The sequence below is a fragment of the Nelumbo nucifera genome, chromosome 3, assembly GCF_055504915.1.
Source record: "Nelumbo nucifera cultivar China Antique chromosome 3, China Antique-T2T, whole genome shotgun sequence".
Classification (NCBI taxonomy): Eukaryota; Viridiplantae; Streptophyta; class Magnoliopsida; order Proteales; family Nelumbonaceae; genus Nelumbo; species Nelumbo nucifera.
In genome coordinates this window covers 21,755,268-21,774,660 of record NC_142651.1, presented here as the reverse complement: position 1 = coordinate 21,774,660, position 19,393 = coordinate 21,755,268, and the positions used below count along the sequence as shown (strand labels likewise).

The following is a 19,393-nucleotide window of genomic DNA, read 5'->3' as shown; positions in this document are numbered from 1 at the left end:
TGAGCGGAGGGAAATGTCAACCCACGTAGGCCATGAAATGGTTATTTGGGTTCTTCTGTCTTGCTAGGCTAAGCGCCCACAGTAATAACCATTGACATTTCATTCTAATGGATTCAATTTCAGCTGGTAACCCAGCTGAGCTAAGTCAACCTCTGCTAAGTTCTTCATGGTTCCGTGTCACTGTTGCAGTAGCTGGGTTGTTTGCCTGTTTGCCACACCATTCTATCCATTTGGTGGTGTTGTTGAGTATCTTTCACTAATATGAACTCAACTTCGCTGTCTGTAAAACTCATTCCTTGTCTAGCTCTTTCTTTCAGTTCACATTAACTCAATAAATTGGTTCACAATAACTATATATCTGATCCTTTTCCCCTTAAAGCTTCTTTTGTTTCAAACCTTCAATCAGAAATGGATAAAAAACTTTTTTTTATTGAATTATTGGAGTTACATTTTTTGTCTCTTTTACAGTGAATACGTTGGTTTCCAAGTCATTTACTTGAAAACAAATCAGCTGAAAATTTTGACTTCCAATTTAAGGATAAACAAACACAATCTATGGGTTGATGCATTTTGCTAGATTTTTAGCTATCCTGCTAAGAATGGGATCCCTAAGCTAACCAAGGTCTTAAATTTTGGTCGTCCCAGACTGTTGGTCCATGATAAAACTTTTTGAAATTTTGGAATTTGAGGTAACTTCTGTTCTAAAATTCTAGCACCAAAGTATTTTCACCCAACATATTTTATTTTTCGTGTCGGTGGGTGTTTTTGAAGCCAAATTTTGTTGACATTTTAAAACCATTGAGATAACCACTTGACCAGAACCTAGATTTAACACGGGATCTGCAGCTGGATTGCCTGGTCCAAGGGTTTGGTTTAACCCGTTCAAATTCGGGTTTCAGCTTGATCAAATGATCAGTAAGAGAGTTGAGTACTGATTGTGGAAGCAGCCCATACGGCCCATACCCACTTTTCACCAAGACATGAATGACCTTATGATCAGATGAATGGCAATAGAAATGGCAAACAGTCTGAAATTTGTTTGTGATGTCCAGAATTTGCTGCAATGAGCCGTACTTGTATGGCAACTCTTGCTGGGCGTTCCTACATTATTTCCTGCTGCTCAAACAATAGAGTGTGGAAGCATGTGGAGTGTCAATAGGTACTCAATTACCTGGATACCTTACAAAACCAGCCCGTTTAATAGAGCCTGGTTCCAAAAATATCGGACTTGATCATTATCGGATCCATGGGATAAAATTCTGTAAGCAGATCTTTGTTTTTTTTCTTTTGGTGAAGTAAGCAGATATAATTGGGAGCCCTAATTAATGAACTTACAAGCCTATAATTTTCAAATTTATAGAAGGGTTAAAAGTTCAGGTAATTCTACTTTTCCTCAATCTTAGGCTCAGTTTGGGAAGAATACAGATACAAATATGTACAACGCAAATACAGGTTTAGAAATACAAAATATAAGACTGCACTCTACATATTTGTATTTATACTCCTTCCAAACTGAGCTTTAATGATTTATACATAATCAATGCAAGTTATTTGATGGGTGGGAGGTGGAATCTGCTGTCATACCCGGCCAGACAAACCCCAGAACTGATGCATATATTTGATGGGCCGACACCCCTGCATAACGACCAGCATTGTGATTACTAATCAATACCTGGAGTTTCAGTTCACCCACGGGAGCAACTCATTAGGAAGGAAGCTATTTAAAGCATGGAAGATGGAACTACAAGACTAGCCACTTGGCAGAGGCATTTGGGACAGTAGATTTTGGAAATGGGTGGTCCGCGTTGATGATCTAACCACAGTATTTGCAGAGGTTGGAAAATGGATAGTTACAAGACAAGCGAATACCATTCAGTGTTTTTGTATTTCTTGAGATTCAAATCAACACAATATGTTTATGGATTGCCAAAATTTGGGTATGATATATGGGAGCATCCAATGCACAGCTTGGGAATTTCCCCAATAACCTGAGATGCATTGATTTACAACTTCGCTTTCTAGTCCCCTGCTGTGGAGGTGCAGAAATTTTGAAGAGAAGCATGACTCCTGTGAAAGCATATAAAATCTCGCCTTTCAGCAACCAAACTTCCTCAGTAATGGGAACTATGTGATGCCTGACCTTAGCATGCATATCATGGCACTCAAGGTGTCCTTAGGAACTCGTGGTGGGCAGGTGACTATGTGCTTCAATTTCAATATCCTCTCCTATCAGGAAGTCTGTTAACGGGAATTCACGGTAGATGGAAATCCATTGGCACTATGCGCCCCCATTTCCACAAGCATCAAAGACTTCTGCCTTTGGTATCTATTTCTCTTTGCTGCAAGTGCTGTAGAAAGAACCAAATAAAGCTCAGCTGATAACCACACCAGACATAAGTTTCCCAATGAACAAGATTGGCAAAGCTATATCACTATGGTATCCACAGATGAATTATACAAAACAATCCATGCAAAGTTAAGCATGCTATAAAGCCTTATAACTTTTTGCACGATGAAAATGGACAGGAAAGCATTGCAAGTTGTCATTTCAAGCTTAATGTTACACTAACATTTATACCTAGAAATCAAAAGGTAAAGAAGATATGTCACAAATGACAGAGAATAACAACTATTCAACTTCCTTTTTTCTTTATTGGGAAAACATTAATTAAAAACAACCAAATTTAGGCGGCAAAGGTTCCAAACATGCAGTGTTTGTCCACTAACAACTTGTTTGGCCAATGAGTCTGTACCTTTCAGTTATATTCTGTACTTTTCAAAAGACCAGTGGACTGGATATCCTACTAGAAGCCTCTTTTTACATAAAAAGGCTCCAAAAATACATCACTGGCATAGCCAAGCCTCTTTGAGGACAAGGACTTTGTGTTGTTGGGTTCTATATTTCTTATAGGTCCTAAATGACATTCAAATTGTTCATATCAATATTTTATTAGTTCTATGACCATCTCAGCGATGAATAATTTTTAAATAATTTATTTATTCCCATTGGGGATATAATAAAGAGTTAATATATGGAAACATAATGGCCTCTACTAAATCTATAAATTGCAGATAATCACCACCAAAACCCAATAAAAGGAGTTCCGTAACCTACCTGCATTACTCTTTCAGATCACTTTGTCATTTTCAACTTTTTTTGGTAGGTAAATTTCAAACTTGAATCCATAGTTAACTTAATTTTCCCGTTTGCTCCATATCCATAGGATCTTAACCAACCCTTCTAATTTGCCAAATCCCACTCTAACCCCTAAACAACATGTCTCCACACAGAGTTAAATGGAAAAAAATTCCATTCCTAGACCTATTTCTTGATTTTCACAAATTCTATTAATCCATGGTGAAACCAACAGATTTCTGGATCTGGCTTAGAAACCTTATAGGTCAAGTTACACAGCTTAGAGATCTTCAAAACTCTCCTAAAGCAGCAACTCATCCCTTTGTGTCATTACTCTGAGACCTGAGACCACTGAATCCATTAGGACCTACCCATCTTACATCATTAATATATTATAAAATTCTACTTTCATATCAAATATGTGAAAAAAAAAGCTTCCAGTACATAGAAGACATGTGAAAACAAAGTAGTTTAGTGCTCCAAACAAACAAAATAAATAAACAATATCACACGAAAAACAAAGGCAAAGCTGACAGACTTATATTATTTTAAGCAACACTTACAAATAAGATCTTGAGGAAGAGAGAAGTCGTAATCATTTCTCCCCCTCCTGATGCAGAATATATATATCACCAGGAATAATATGACAATAACCAAACATGATAGACCTATTGCAATTTTACCACCAGTTGATAAACCTCCCTTTCCCCAAAATAGAGGACATGGTGGTAGAGAAGGTACGCCACACAAGCCTTTGTTACGGGAGAGACTGAAAGGGAACACAAAAATTCACCAGATAAGAGATGTAGCAATGGAAAGAAGACATTTCTGAACATCAATACAATAAATAATCTAGTTTCATGATTATATGGTGCAGATAAAAATATTGCAAGGTATAACCCAGTCTAACCACGTGTTAATACATGCATGCATGCATACAGATCATTTCTAATTCATTCCTGGACCTAACCTCTACTTGATTGCAGAAGATAAAGAGGCAAAAAGTTGCTCAGCATTTGAAATCAGGAGAGCCACTGTTATTTGGACACCACATTTCTGCAGGAATTTTCAGGATTGGGAGGTAGAGAATGCTACCAGCTTCTTATGCTTGCTCCAAGATACTCAGCTAAACATAGAAAGGGAAGATGGTAGGGTGTGGAAGTGGGAGTCTGGCGGCTGTTTTTTCTGATAGATCCTTTGCAAGCACCTCATGGAGAAAATCAGTATCACATTCCCGTCCAAAATTGTGTGGAGACCCTAGCTCCATCAAAAGTTTGCTTTCTGGTAGACAGAAGCTTTAGGTAACTGTTAAACCAAGGGCAGTCTAATTAGGAGGAGAATAAATATTTAGGATTTGTCCTGTGTCTTGCACAATCAGGAAGAACACATGATCGACCACTCCTTCATACACTGCCAGGTTGCATAGAAAATATGACCTCATTCCTACAAGGCTTTGAACCTGAGACGGGCTGCAACCAAATCAATCAATGAGTTCCTGGAAGCCTGGTGGGGGAAAGGACTAAACAGAAGGAATTTTTGCATGGACAATTGTACCGGCTGCAATAATGTGGTCTGTATGGACTGAAAGAAACAAGAATATTTTTGAAAATAAGAGTTCACAAGAGGATAAAAGATATTAAAATGTATGGCAGGCAGATTTGGGTCATGGTTGTCAGTTGAGGATTTTAGGCAGATCTCAGAATATACATTCTTGGGTAGTCATATCTGGTCCTCATTTTGTATCAGTTTTTATAATTTTATTGGGTGTTCTGTATATAGATCTTACTGTGCCTCAATGTATTGTGTTGAGTGTTTGAAGCTAAGTATATCAAGATTCAAATACAGCTTAGTCTCACAATCTTTTAGAATAGCTAGTTCAGCATGGATATAGACCACCAGGTCCAGAAACAAAGTGAATCACTATAATCTTATGTTGACATTGAGGGAGAACAGTTTATGCATTTATTGGCTTCTATCATATAAAAAAACTTGGTAAAGAAAAGTAAACAATAATTGTACAAAATAACATATAAAACAGCGTTATCATGGAAACCAAATAAATAAAAAGTTCAGAAAATGGATAATAGAGTATAACATTACATACTCGATGGCTCCACCATGTACACCAATTGAGTAAAGTTCATATGGTACTTGTCCTTCAAATTCATTATCATTTAATAACCTGAAACACAAATTACAATGTAATGTACAAGCTCAAATGATTAAATAATGTATTTGAGAAAATAAGGTATATTTTATTGGGATAAGTAACAAAATTTTTATTGATTATAAGAAAGAATAAAGAATTGCTTAATCACGGAGATAGTTAACAACCCCAAAGACAGTAGACCCTTAAAGTCCCATTCCCTCCCTTTTTTTAGTTCAACAGTAGTTAGCTTACATTTGGGTCCCCAACCATCCCCCAATATAATTGCTGTCTATTGACCCCTTGTTTGGCAAGGCCATCTACCATAGCATTTGCAGGTCCTGGTACCCAACTATAAGATATGGTGCAAATAAAGTAGCATACATCCATGCAAACTTACATAATATGCAAATTTGTAAACAACACTGTTGAATTTCATCTAAGTGTAACAATTAAAACACTATGCAACTTTCAAAAAGGAAAAACCACTAGAGAATGTAAAACCACGAGCAAGTAATATCAATTGAATACGAGTACCATTTCCTTCTGTTCAATACCATATCCATTGTTAAATCACGGGCCCTTAAATCATCTCACTATTTCAGCTCATATCTTTTTGGTCTGCCCCTAGTTCTTCTAACCCCCCTTCAATTTGTAACAGATCCTCTCTTCTCACTATTAATATATATATCTTCTCTGCACATGCCCAAACCATCTTAGTCTACTTTCCTTCATTTTATCCCCTATTGGAGCTACTTCTAGATTTCTTAAAATAAATACGTTTCTGATCCCATCCCTTCTAGTTTTTCTACACATCCATATCAACATTTGCATTTCTGCCACACTCATTTTATGGACATCATGTTTCCTGACTGCCCAACAGGCCAACACTCTGCTTCCATAGTCCATACAATATTGCTGGCTTTATAACCGTTTTATAAAATTTTCCTTTTAGCCTAAACGGTATTCTCCTATCACATAATATAAGATTATAGATGCACTCCTCCATTTTGCCCATCATGCTCTAATTCTATGAGCAACATCCTCAATTTCTCCCTTTTTATCAATGACTGCAGGATTTATATTAAATTTAAAAGAAGAAAAGATACAAAAGGTATAAAATACACACAAAGTTATTCATCAAAAAAATACACACAAAGTCATTGAGAGACAAAAACTCTTGTCTCTCCCCAACGAACTTCTTGTTTTGCAACTGTGCCCATAGAGTTAGCATAACACTTTACCCATTGAATCTTCACTTCCATGTCTTTTGTTATCCATTTAAATTTCTCTTTTAGACTGCTAAAGACCCACATCCTCAGATCCATCACATTGCAACCAACTCACCACCAGTTTTGGATCTCCTTCAACAACTAATTTTCTGATGTTTAACCGTCTTGCTCTTTGTATTCCTTCCATCACAGCCAGCACCTCTGCTCTAAGAGAGTCTTCTTCACCAACTGGTCCTAAGTAAGGAGAAATTACATTACCTCTCTCATCTCTGAACACACCTTCTACGCCTGAAAGTCCTAGATTGCCCATACTACTTCCATCAAAATTGAGTTTCATGAAGCATATATCCAGTGGACACCAGGTTGGTTTAGTTATTAACCTACTAGAAGACGATTCAGCCACTACCTTCCACTTCCCAAGCAAATCATCCATTGAGACATGAAAGAAGGTGTCCATGGATTTTAACCAATGTGCCACTCTGAAGTCTGATCAAAACAGTTTCAATAATAACCTTTTTTTTATCAGAAATGGTAACTTTCATTAGACATTTAAAGAGAATACATTGTCACCACCCAGTCAAGGGTGTTTACCCCAAGAAAAGTATTTTCTGATTACAGAACATCCCAAAACAAGTTTTCCCTGAAAGTTCCTTGCTTTGCAAGGGTGTCGGCTAGTCCATTCGCTGACCTCCTTGTCCACTTGAACAGTGCCCCAACCTCCCTTGCTAAGCAATTTATTTCCCTCATGAATTGTCGATGTACCCAGGCCCCCAAGTTATGTGACTGCAACCACCCAATTAATAGTTTAGAGTCCCCTTCTACCTCAATCTGGTGTAAGCCCCATTGTTTAGCCAGTCTTAGACCTTGTAGCAAGGCCAAAATCTCTGCTCTCAAAGAGTCTCCATCACCTATCAGACCTGAATACAGTGCAACCAGTCTGCCCTCCCTGTCTCTGAAAGCTCCTCCCACCCCAGAGGGACCCGGGTTTCCTAAGGAACTCCCATCGAAGTTCAGCTTCACCCATTGATGTGCAGGAGGGATCCATTGCTCCTTTAACACAGACCTCAATGAGGAAGGGTTTGCCACAGTGTACCATCCTCTAAACAAATCATCAGCTGAATAATCTTTAAATAAAGGGGATGCTTTAAGCCAATGAATGACCTTGGTAGATATGCAGTCAATGATTTGCTCCTTAGATCTTTCAGAACCCTGGAAAATCCTATTGTTTCTTTCTTCCCAGATTCGCCACAAAACAGCTGCTCTTGTTGCTCTCCACAATGCTCTCCCCTTCTTCTTTGGAGGTCTAAAGAAGTTCGGATCAAAGAGTCTTACTACATCCAAAGGAGGGGTCCACCTGCATCCAAAGAGAGGAAAACCAATTCCAAACAAAGGCTACAAAAGGATAGGATATAAATAAGTGTGTAATGGTCTCGCCACAGGCCAAGCAGAGGCTACACCCGTGGGGTGAAAGGCAATAGTTTGGCCTTCTTTTTTGCAGCATATCTAAGGTGCTGATTTTCTGGAGTACTACCTCCCAGCAAAAGGCCCTTATTTTTGGGGGTACAAAGTTACATCAAACCTCCTTTGTTGGGAAGGTTCCTGTCAAGTTAGATGAATGGAGAAGAACATTGTAAAAAGAGGCACTAGTGAAAAACCCAGAAGGAGAGGCTGACCAAATTCTACTATCCAAGCAAGACTGATCAAGGAACAGAGTATTAAGAAGGGCAATCAGATCATCAACCATACCCATTTCGGACTCCCTCAACCCCCTCCTCAGACCCAAATCCCAAGAGTTACCATTCAGATAGACAGAGGAAATGGTTTTTTCTTTATTCAACAAAAGAGAGTAGATGGATGGGAATCTATCTTTGAGGGAGACATCCCCAAACCAGACATCTTCCCAGAATCGAACTTTATTCCCTGCACAAGCATCAAGTCTGATAAACGGAAGAAATGAGGGTAAAACACCATGGATAGCTTTCCAAGGAGATGACTGGGATGCCCTAGGGTCAAGACCAGTTTCAATAATAACCTCCTTAAATCTTTCCTAGTACTGGAATAACCTTAAATTCCTTTCTTCCCGTATTGTCCATAGACTCCATACAATCACTGCCCTTGTGCATTTTTACATAATCCTACCCCTTTTATTTGGCCATGCAAAGAATGTTGAGGCAAATAGGCTCTGAACATTATCAGGAGAAGTCTACCTGCACCCAAATAAAGAGAGAAACCATTCCCAAATACAAGCAATAAAAGAAAAGGAAATTAGCAAGTGATAGTAGTTCTAACTGTTGGCCTTGCACAAATCTATGAGGGGATAAAGACCACTGTGGTCTCTTCTTTTGAAGTAAATCACAGGTATTAATCTTTTCATGTACAACTTCCCAACAAAAAGCACTAATCTTGGGTGGAATAAGCTTACACCAAACCCCCTTCACTGGGAAAAGTTATGAAGAGTTATTATCAGTTTCAGACAAAGCCTTGAAAAGGGAGGCACAAGTAAAGGAACCGGATGGGGAACATGTCCAAATTTGGCCATAAGGTTTGGAAGGATTAAGGAAGACCTCTTCTAATAGTTGCAACAGGTTAAAGATGTGAAGAGTTTTTGAATCCCTTAAACCCCTTCAGAAACCCAAGTCCCAATAGATGCCATTAGCAGAACTAGAAGGAACAAGGAATTAGGAAACATGCTGATTTTTGAAATGGCTCAAGGCAAAAAGAGACAGAAATTGATCTTTTTAAAGGGGAAGGACCCAACCACGCATGTTCCCAGAATTTAATCCAGTCCCCACTGCAAAGATCATACTTGACCAAAGGAAGGAAAAAAAAAGGTAATATACCACTAATGGCCTTCTAAGGAGAAGCTTGAGTTGCCCGATTCAGTGCTCCAACATCCCATCCATTGGTCGAGAGCCCATGTATACTCAAAACCACCCTTGTCCATAACTCATCTCTTTCTTGAGGCAATCTCCAAAGCCACTTCTCTAACAAAGCTAGGTTTCTTCTTTGTAAACAACCTAAACCTAAACCACCTATCACCTTGCTCCTACTAACCACTTCCCAACTAACTCTATGATCCTTTTTTCTCTTCCCCTGGCTCCCACAAAAAATCCCTCATCAGCTTCTCAATCTTTCTGCACATTCTCACTGGGACCTTAAAAACTAAAAGGTAATAATACATTGGCAGATAGGGGTGTATAATCAGTCAGTTCGGTTCAAACCAAGGACCTAACTGACTATTCAGTTTTACCATTTCCTCTAACTGAATTATATTTTCGAACCGAACTGGCCCTACCGAATTTGGTTCAGTTTGGTTCGGTTGGACCTTGGTTCCACATAAATGACAAGCATTTAATAGGTATTATTAATGAAAAGTTAAATTGGCCCCAAAACCCAATGGTTTTAATTAATTAACTATTAACTATTATTAATTAAAAGTTAAAATGACCCCAAAGCCCAATGGTTTTAATTAATTAGCTACTATTAATTAAAAGCTAAAATAGGCCCAAAGCCCTATGCCAATGGAGAATTGGCAAATTGGCCATTTTCAAAAATAATTAATGATTAATGACTAACAAACAATTAATAATGAGTCTAGGTTTTAATTAACTATTATTAATTGTTCATTAGGAAATATAATAATTAATTAGCATAAAGTATTAAATAAAACATTAATGTTTAATATACTTAACTAAATAACAGCATTAATTCAGTTTTCAATTCGGTTTGGTTGAAAATTTCAGTCAAACCGAACCGAAACCAAAAACCGATTTTTTTTAGAAAATAAAAACCAAACCAAACCGATAGTCGAATTAACCGAACCGAATTAGCTTATTCGGTTTGAACACCCCTACTGGCAGATTAGCTAAGGTTGACTGGATTATAGTGATTCTACCTCCTAACAATAGGTACTCTTTTTTCCAACAATCAAGCTTCTTCAAAATTCTTTCTATTACCAGACTCCAAAAACTAGCTTCTTTTGGGTTAGCAGCCTCAAGTTCCCTATCATCCAAATTAATCCTTGCCCCACAACTCTTATCAAAATTAATCTTCAAGCTTGGCATTATCTCAAAGAGCTGCGCCGTTAAATGAGTTAGTAGCACCTTGTCTTTCCCAATTCTCCAGCCTTTCACCAATTGTCTCAAGCCAGCCCTTAAGATAAGTCTACTAAGAGCATCCACTACAAGTGTAAACAAGAAAGGTGAGAGAGGGTCCCATGCCTAGCAAGAAAAAAGTCCACCAATGTACCATTCACTAAAAGCAAGTACCCGCAAGCATTCAAACAATCCTAGATCCATTTATACCATCTCTCTCCAAAACCACAATAAGATAAGACTTCTATCAAAAAAGTCCAATCCACTAAATCATAGGATTTATCTAGGTCCAACTTGCATAGCACCTTTTTTTCTTGACCTTTCTTCAACACATTCATTTGCAATCATAATTTGATCAGAAATTTGTTTATTTGCACAAAAGCCCCTAAATTTCTCCCTTGATATTGATCATTGAACCAAGGTAATGAAAGAGGTCACATCGCAGATATTGCCTATTTGTGTCCTAACTTTCACTCCTATTATTATTAAATTTACATCGCAGATATTTTGTTTTAGCCATACTTATTTTGAAACCTCTAATTTTTTATGAGTATTAAAAAAACTCATCTTAACTCTATAGGAGTTGGTTGTGCGAAGATAAGAAGTTTGTGGATAGCTTTGTAGCATCATGTATTGCCTGGAGATGATGCTTGCTGCAAAATTTTCATTTGACTTTGATGGTAACTAGGAGTCAAGGATGAATACAAGGGCAGGTTCTTTTTTAGGGGGGCTACGGAGACAGCCTAAACACTAAGACTGCTACTATCAAACTAAATGGAACAAAATTATTGGATTGGTCTCAATTAACCAAACCATACATTGGAGGTGCAAGAAAGTTAAGCTACCTTACAAGGAAGGAGAAAGAAGCAGCAAGAATCAGACAATCCTGAATACTCCACGTGGGGTTAAAAAATCTGGTAGCCATGTCATGATTAGTGAGTTGTATGGAAACATCAAGAAGAGTTATACGCTCTTGGCAACAGTTAAAAAAAAGGGGGGGATAGGGTGTTTGAGACCCACTCCCAGGTCCAAGATACAGACAAGCAGTTGCAAAGGGAGGTAAACAGTCTCTTTTAGGGGGGAGAGATCTATTTCCATGTACTTCTATTCCTCACATGCTCTATACTTAGAGATAGAGCAATATGAATGTTTAGAGTCGAAGCATACCTAATGATTGTGAGATATAGAGGACTATAGTTGAAATTTACCACATTAGTATTTAATAAATATCAAAGAAAAATTGCTGTATAGAAATATAATGAAGTCAAATGTGGAAATTACTAGTATCCAATTTGCAAGTCAGCAAAAGATGGCATTATCTAAAACTGACAAGCTAGCATACATCCACTTCGCTCAAGTTTATCAAGGATTTTTAATTACTATACAGAAAGTATGATCATTAAAGCTGTTAAAGTTGCTGCTAATATTAAAGAACCACAAGAAATATAAAACTAAAATAGAATTGGATAAAACCAAAATTATGCAGTATCACCTAACCCTATCAATTGAAATAAGATGTCATATGTAAAAATAATAAAGGTAAATATAAGACAAAACATCTATCATTATCAATCTTACTTGGAAACTGAATGACAGTAGATGCAGTTGGATATAAAATAAATTAACCATTTGTTTAAATCTACTATTAGATAATAGAATTTAAGTATTAAACTAAGGATTTATAAATAAGTAATCCACTTACACGAGTTGCAGACTTGAAGATATAAGACTATCTGGTATTGATCCAGATAAAAAATTGTTCGACAAATCCCTACAGATACCATATAAGACATTAATAGTCAATAATGAAGGATCAAGAACCAAGATCAGGGTCACTTTGTACTTTGTGGAACCACTAAGAGAACGCCTGGAATGCCAGGTGAACAAAAAGAACCATGTTCCCAATATGCCCAATTGAGTAACCTTTTCATATAGGTAAACTAGAGGAAGTAATAGAATTCTTTCAAACAAATAGGAAAAATGTCAGAGCAAGATAGAGATCAAATTCTAGAGGTAACTTATAAAGTCCAATTCAAAGAAAAAGAATTTGTCTTAGTTATATGATAATATGAAAGATCATTTTGCACTACAAAATAATTTCATTAGCTACAACAAAGCTCCAGATCCCAAATGAAAATTCTATACCTGGAAGGGAATAACTAGATGAGGAATGGAATCATAGAGATAATGGTGGAATTTCTGAATCTAGTAAAAGAATATTGTAAAAAAATGCTTTGGGTTCTCAAAAGAGTGAAAGAAACGAAAAAGGAAGTCCAAAAGCAGCAGGCAGGGCAGATGGGCTTCCAGATGTTTGATCACTTGAGATGAGTTTTGTCCATGTGATAAAGATCAATTTTATCAGTTAAAGGCCAAGTTACCCACTTCTAGATCATAAAAGTTCAGGTTGGTAAGAAGCAAAAATAGAAGCATTGGTCCAGAGACCAAATTGGTAAAACCAAAGATTTCCCAAGAAAGATGTATCTTCATATTCGTCCACCCATCAACCCATGATCAGATGGGCTCAGTATACCCTAACCAGGTTAGGACCAGGCTTTGGTTGTGAAATATCAATTCATGATGGGTTCAGGCTATGCCACACCTCATGCCATGTCATAGATTTTAAGCACTTTATGTCATTTCCTATTGCTTTTTAACTTGTTATTTTATTTCTTAACGTTTTCCAATCTCTAGTCTTGACCCTCCTTGCCATGCTTAATGCCCTTGCCTGCTCTGTTCATGGAGTGGGTGAGGTTCCAGTTGGGATATAGTTAGGTTCGTTAAGGTTCTTGTAAGCCCAACCTCTACTGAACCCTATGACACCCCTACAAGATGTGGTTCTATTTCAACCAGGTCTCACAGTTCAAATTGCAGTACATATATTGAAATTGACAAGGGGGAATCGCTTGATGTAATGCTAAAATCTCAAGGTGTCAAGCATGAGCATGTTGGTCGAATCTAGATCGGTCACTGCATAAAAGGAAAATGGCAAAGGTTAGGTCTATATTTGGTCTACCACTCCCAAGACCCCAGATAGTTGGGACCAACATTGAGTAATGATCTATGTTGAAGTTGGGCAAAATGGATAATATGAAGCTCATAGGAGAAATGAAAGTATTAAGCTAAACAAGCACAAACATCCTTCTTTTCTATGGTTGCAGGACAAAAGGAGGAAAAGCATATAGTTCTGTTAATGTCACTTCACCCATTACCAAACATAATTGAAGGCCATGAATATTATCGTAGTCATTTAACTCCTAAAAACACAGAAACCTAAATGAAAATCAGGTATTTTGCATCATGTTGCTCAGGTTAATTTCAAATCTACAAGCCCAATTTAAAGATATTATAGTACTAGAAGCATGTTATACTTACAGACGTGTAAGATATTTTTGACCAAGTCCTGAGGGTATGGTACCATGCAAAGAATTATAACTTAAGTTCCTGTGGAGAAACAATGCAAATAAAATCAACTGGAAAACTCCATGATATGAGAACAAAAATCAAAACTAGAGCATGAAGAAGTAGCAGAGTATCTTAACAAACAGTTAATGTGTAACAATTCTTTAATATCAATTACCAAGAAAAACACAAAGAGATGTTAATTTTAAACTGAAAAATCAAAGCTACAAAAATCACAAAATAAAAAACAAAGTGAAGTGACAATGAGATTAGTGGCTGTGGGGAATTCAACAAGTCAAATGGACTTATGAGGCACTATTCTATAGAAAAGGGAATAATGTACTGTTTTCCAGGTGAAGGAGAAACAAGGTTGGGGAAAGTCCTTTGTTTGATACCAGGAAGATAGAAGGGTTTGGTGTGGGTAGCAATGCAGTGTCCTCTAAGATTTCCTTTTTGATGTAGGTAGCAATGCAGAATAAATGCCTTACTTCTGACACCTGCTAAGGAGAGGGATGGCTGTGGACAACCCCAACTGCACTTTTTGTGATAGCTTTTCTTTATTCACTGTAAATTTGCAGTCTAGATTTGAGAAGTGCTGAATAAATGCTTTACTTCTCACAACCTGCTAAGGAGAAGGATGGGATGGTTATAGATAACTGACAACCCCAATTGCACTTTTTGTGATAGCTGATCTTTATGCATTGTAAATTTGCATCCCAGATTTGGACAACCCGAACTACACATGTGGTTGCTGTTTTCATTGAGTTCATGCACTCATTCATGATCTACTCATCTTATATTGTAAATTGAATTTTGAGTTATTTGAACAGTTCACCATGAAAAAGGCCACTGGTTCTGAAGTACTGTTACATTTTTTTCTTTTTGATTAGTAACAACCTTTATTAATTGATAAAAGAATGAAATATGTACAAGCATCAAGACATCCTAAGCCCTGGATGGGTGAAGAATGGATACACAAAGGTTAAAACCTATATAGATGCCAATTGGATTAGTTCAATGACTTAAGAGGTTGATTTCAAAGTATTGCACTTATGTTAGTTGCAATCTTGTTACATGGAAGAGTAAGAAACAGACTTTGGTGACAAGATCTAGCGCAGAAATAAAATATTCAGACATGGCACACAGTCTGTGTGGACTCTCCTAAATGGATGACTTGTCCATGCAGTCATGTTTAAAAATAAAATAAAATATGAAACAATTATTTACAACAATACAGTCTATAATATCAAACACTTAACCTAAACCAATGGCAACATGACAAAAATTTCAGAAATTAGAAGTAAATGATGCCCTCTCCACATCTTCAAACTCGGGATGCACCACCAAAACCGACCATGCAATTCTCGATAAAGAATTAGAATGATAGATGTCAACATTTGTAGATTCTAATAGGAACTCTAAAGGGGAAAATCTGAAGAAAGCAAGTGCATGAAGGTATCATTTTTTTTTCCATTGTTGAAAAATAATCTGAGAGTTCCAAGGTCAAGAGTGTCATAGCTAAAAATGAGAATTTGATGATCTTAAAAATGATTAATTCCCAAATGACAATGTAAAAAAGCCTTCACCACAGCAAATTCCTATTGGTGCAATAAAGGAATGTATCAGTATTAGATAAACAGGTTTTCTCATATATTTTCCATTCAAACAACCAAAAGCCCATTCTTCCTACCTAAACAAACTTCAGACCATTTTCCTAACCCATAACTACATCCAAATTGGCTGTTTCTCTAGAGATAAATTTTGAAGACCTCAGGTTTCTATAAACCTATAGAAATGTCTCTAGATGAGGGATGATGCGGCGGAGCTTGGGGGGGAGGGGGCACAAAAGCTAGTAAACAAGGATTCGAGGGAGGGGAAAAACCTTATAAACATGGATAGGAGGTTAAAACATAAGTAGGATTTACATGGGGATAGTGGGAATTTTTAAGGCATTGGGAGGGGGGCATGGCTCCCCTCTGCCACCCCCTAGCTCCACCCCTGATTGTGGAACCCTAGGGGATCAGGAATTAAGAATGAAGGTAGAAATTTCTCTATGCTAGTAAATGAAAGCTTTTAGCAATGAATCCATCCAAATGGGATTTTGCTTTAGAGAAACATAGATATGATGTTTTCATCATTATATGAACTTTGATTTGCAATATATCAAGTACATTGATATTGTCGATGTATCTTACCAAATTTAAAATTCATTGATACTTTCTATAGAACATAAGGGATGATAAGATATCAAATACATAGATACTTACAGGCTTACCAAGTTTGACAAAAGGCCAATCTGCTCACTTATGTATCCTTTCAGGCCTTGACTCCCAAGATCTCTGTTGAGGTTGGTTCATAAAAGAAAGAAAAAAAAAAAAGAAAGAAAGAAAGAAAGAAAAGAAAAGAAAAAAGAACTATTATAAGGAGCATAAGTGTAAAAAGCTGCCTAACAAGCTTAACCAATGAGTACTTGTGTACTTAAATAATGATTAAGGCATATAGTTTAAGCTAAAAATACATGAGGAACCTAATTACTTACAATTTAAGAAAGTTCTCCATTAATAAAATCTTTTAATCAATTGGTGACCATTCTATAGGTGTATACAGGATTTTCCCCAGTTCCAATTGATAATGGTAGCACAATCATGCTTATCAAAGAAATAAAATAATAGCATTATATTAGTAGAATGTGAAACTGTTACAGTTTAGGGCATGTTATTCAAACTAATACAGGTCTTATTTTCCTAGTCACACCACGCATTGGATATTGCAGTTTAGTTTACAAAAATACTCTTCTCCAAGACACAGGTTGAAGTGCCTTTCCTAGTTATCTTCCTGTATTAAAATAAGTTCCTGCAACTGCAATTCTAAAATTTTTACAACGTTCATGTTACCTTACATTTAAAGTGACTTACTAACAGGATGTACTTGCTAAATTAAGATGCCACCTGGGAGGCAGATTCTGTGAGGGAAAAATAAACAAGGGGAAGTTCTTACATTTGAGATACCACCAGGGCAGACTTATCCTTGTTTGGGTGGCAAGTAACACCTTCCCAAGCATCCCAAGTAGGAGGAGCACATGGATCCCCATTCCAACCCATTCTATCAGGAACTCTTAGCGATTCTTTCAATGCCCGCATAGCAGTCACTATACAGACAAATCCATTAATCAAAACCAAGTACAGCGACCATGCTAATAATTCTGACTTTTCCCAAGTTCTAAACAAAAAATAGCATATGATCAGATTGAATGAACTTTCAAGATTCACAGAGATTATGCTCATACCTTGCTCAGTAACAGTAGCCAGATCCCTTGGAACCAGGGCATAATTCTCAAGACCACTAATCAACGGACTACCAGCTACCGGAACAAGCTTCACACTCAAAGTTGTGCTGTTCAAGTTCTTCACAACATAATGCCAATTGAAAGCCGTGAAACTACCAACCTGCTTAAAGATATCAATCCTACTCACATTCCTTCCATTGATATGCACATCAATCACACGCTGCCCAGCCGCAGTGATACTCGAATCAATTTCTGCAAAATGGAACCAAACCAAGTAATCCATTTTCGCGTCCACCGGTAACTCGTACTCCAATGCTCCATCACCCACAACCGTAACCGCCGTCTGATACAAATGCATTGGAAAGTAATTATGTTCCTGGTTCGTCGCACGTATATTGTTCCTGGTCGCAATAGCCTTAATTGAAACCCCATTCCCCTTGAGGAAATCCACATCGGTTTGCCAACCACGCCCGAACAAATCCGTGTCATTGGTTAGCCCCGAACCCAGCGAACCAGAACCACAAGTCAACCGCCCGTAATTGATCAGTATAAGATGATCGCCGGTGGTGGAAGAATCGTAGGACAACGGATCGACCTGAATAATCTCAAGCGATCCGATGACGGGAGGATCAGTGGCAATGCTGTAAAAGCAGATATCGGCCTCTCCGTCCTTAACGAAGGCAAATAGATCAGAATAAGCTCCGGTGCGGCTAAAATCCTCTTTCCATGGAGAGCGCCAGCTGAACACGAGGGTGCCTTCGACGGAGACGTCGAAGCTGGGGGAATGCAGCTTGCCGTCGTAATTATCGTAGACGAAGAACATGCGGAAGTGGTAGCGGCCGTTGGGGACGTTGAGGATGTAACAGTTCTTCTTGCCGAAGGAGATGGGGAAGAAACGAATGGTCTTCTCTTGCTGCTGGAGGAAGAGGTGAGGTTCGGCGACGAGGGAGGGAGAGCCGCCGGTGAAGAAGCGGTCGGAGAGCCATGAGTCGTTGAAGTTGTTGGTGAAGTTGGTCTGGCCACCGCAATCTATTCGATACGAGGTGTCTGCGAGACAGAGGAAGAGGAGAGTTGGGGTTAGAGAGACAGTTAAGACAGTTAAAGAGTTAGTTGGTTAGTGAGGGGGAGCTTACCGTAGGGGTAGGGGTTAAGAGGAGGAGGAGAGGAGAGGAGGAGAGGGAGAGAGAGTAAGAAGAAGAGGGACATGGCGCTTGTTAGCTTTGGAGTTTGGTGTTTGTTTGGACATGAATTGAGAGGGTGTCGTCTATTGTCTTCCTCTGGTGCTGGTGGTGGACTAAAAACAGAAAAAATTGGGAGAAAGGGAGGAAGTCAGTCAAGGGACTCAGGAGCATAGGAAGTGAGGCGAGATTTGCGGGAGAAGTTGTTGGATTCATGAGTCGGTGAGTTGGTATTGGTGGTACATGCCTGGGGGAGGACGGAAAGTGGGGCCGGATGGAGTGTGGGTCCCAACTACCAACTACTTTTCTCTGTAGACGGTGAGAGTAAAGAGATGAGATGATCAGATGAGCGAGATTGGGTGGGGGGTGTTTCAGTGCATTGTTACCCTTGGTCAAGTTTCCCGATTTTCGAATTTTGTCATTCTTTTTATATTTTTTAGATTATTTATTAATGTTTTAATATTTTATAATCATATTCATATTATTTATTATTTATTTTTTTGAAATTTTAAAACACAATCAAAAATAAAAATACAAAATTAAAACCAAATTTTTAACATATTACATATAGAACCCACTAATCGTTTAATTTAGAATCCGTTTGATTTACAATCGAAATCAAAATGGTCTATGGAATGGGAATGATAATTAGAATATGCAGAAATGTTCTAACACGACAAATCATCATAAAAATCAAAGACTCTGAAAATCAAACAACCGATGGATATTAATGTCATGGACCACACAAGGCCATCGAGCATAGAGCTAGACCATAACTGGAGATATTAAGGCTAACTGTCAAACAAGATCCTAATACAGTTATTGCCTTCATAAGAAAAATCTCACAACATAAAGCAAATATGAAATGTCTTTCCAATATGTGTATATGTATACTGTATAGGAAGATTTTATTGAAAAAAAA

General features: G+C 37.7%; 1 protein-coding gene across 2 annotated transcripts; it reads right to left on the bottom strand.

The window, feature by feature from the left end:
- Window positions 1-1,850: 1,850 nt before the first annotated feature.
- On the bottom strand, window positions 1,851-18,635 carry LOC104601340 (receptor-like protein 4). Of its 2 annotated transcripts, XM_010264623.2 has the most exons (9): window positions 18,427-18,635; window positions 17,294-18,340; window positions 17,005-17,155; window positions 16,275-16,346; window positions 13,981-14,049; window positions 12,311-12,379; window positions 5,241-5,318; window positions 3,700-3,905; window positions 1,851-2,348 (listed from the first exon to the last, which is right to left on the bottom strand). In XM_010264623.2, the coding sequence occupies exons 1-9, from the start codon at window positions 18,497-18,499 to the stop codon at window positions 2,242-2,244; spliced, it is 1,872 nt and encodes a 623-aa protein (XP_010262925.1). In that variant the 5' UTR covers window positions 18,500-18,635; the 3' UTR covers window positions 1,851-2,241. The 2 variants fall into 2 exon arrangements, with proteins under 2 accessions (XP_010262925.1, XP_010262930.1); XM_010264628.3 differs by lacking the exon at window positions 3,700-3,905 and having other exon boundaries at window positions 2,187-2,348.
- Window positions 18,636-19,393: the final 758 nt, after the last annotated feature.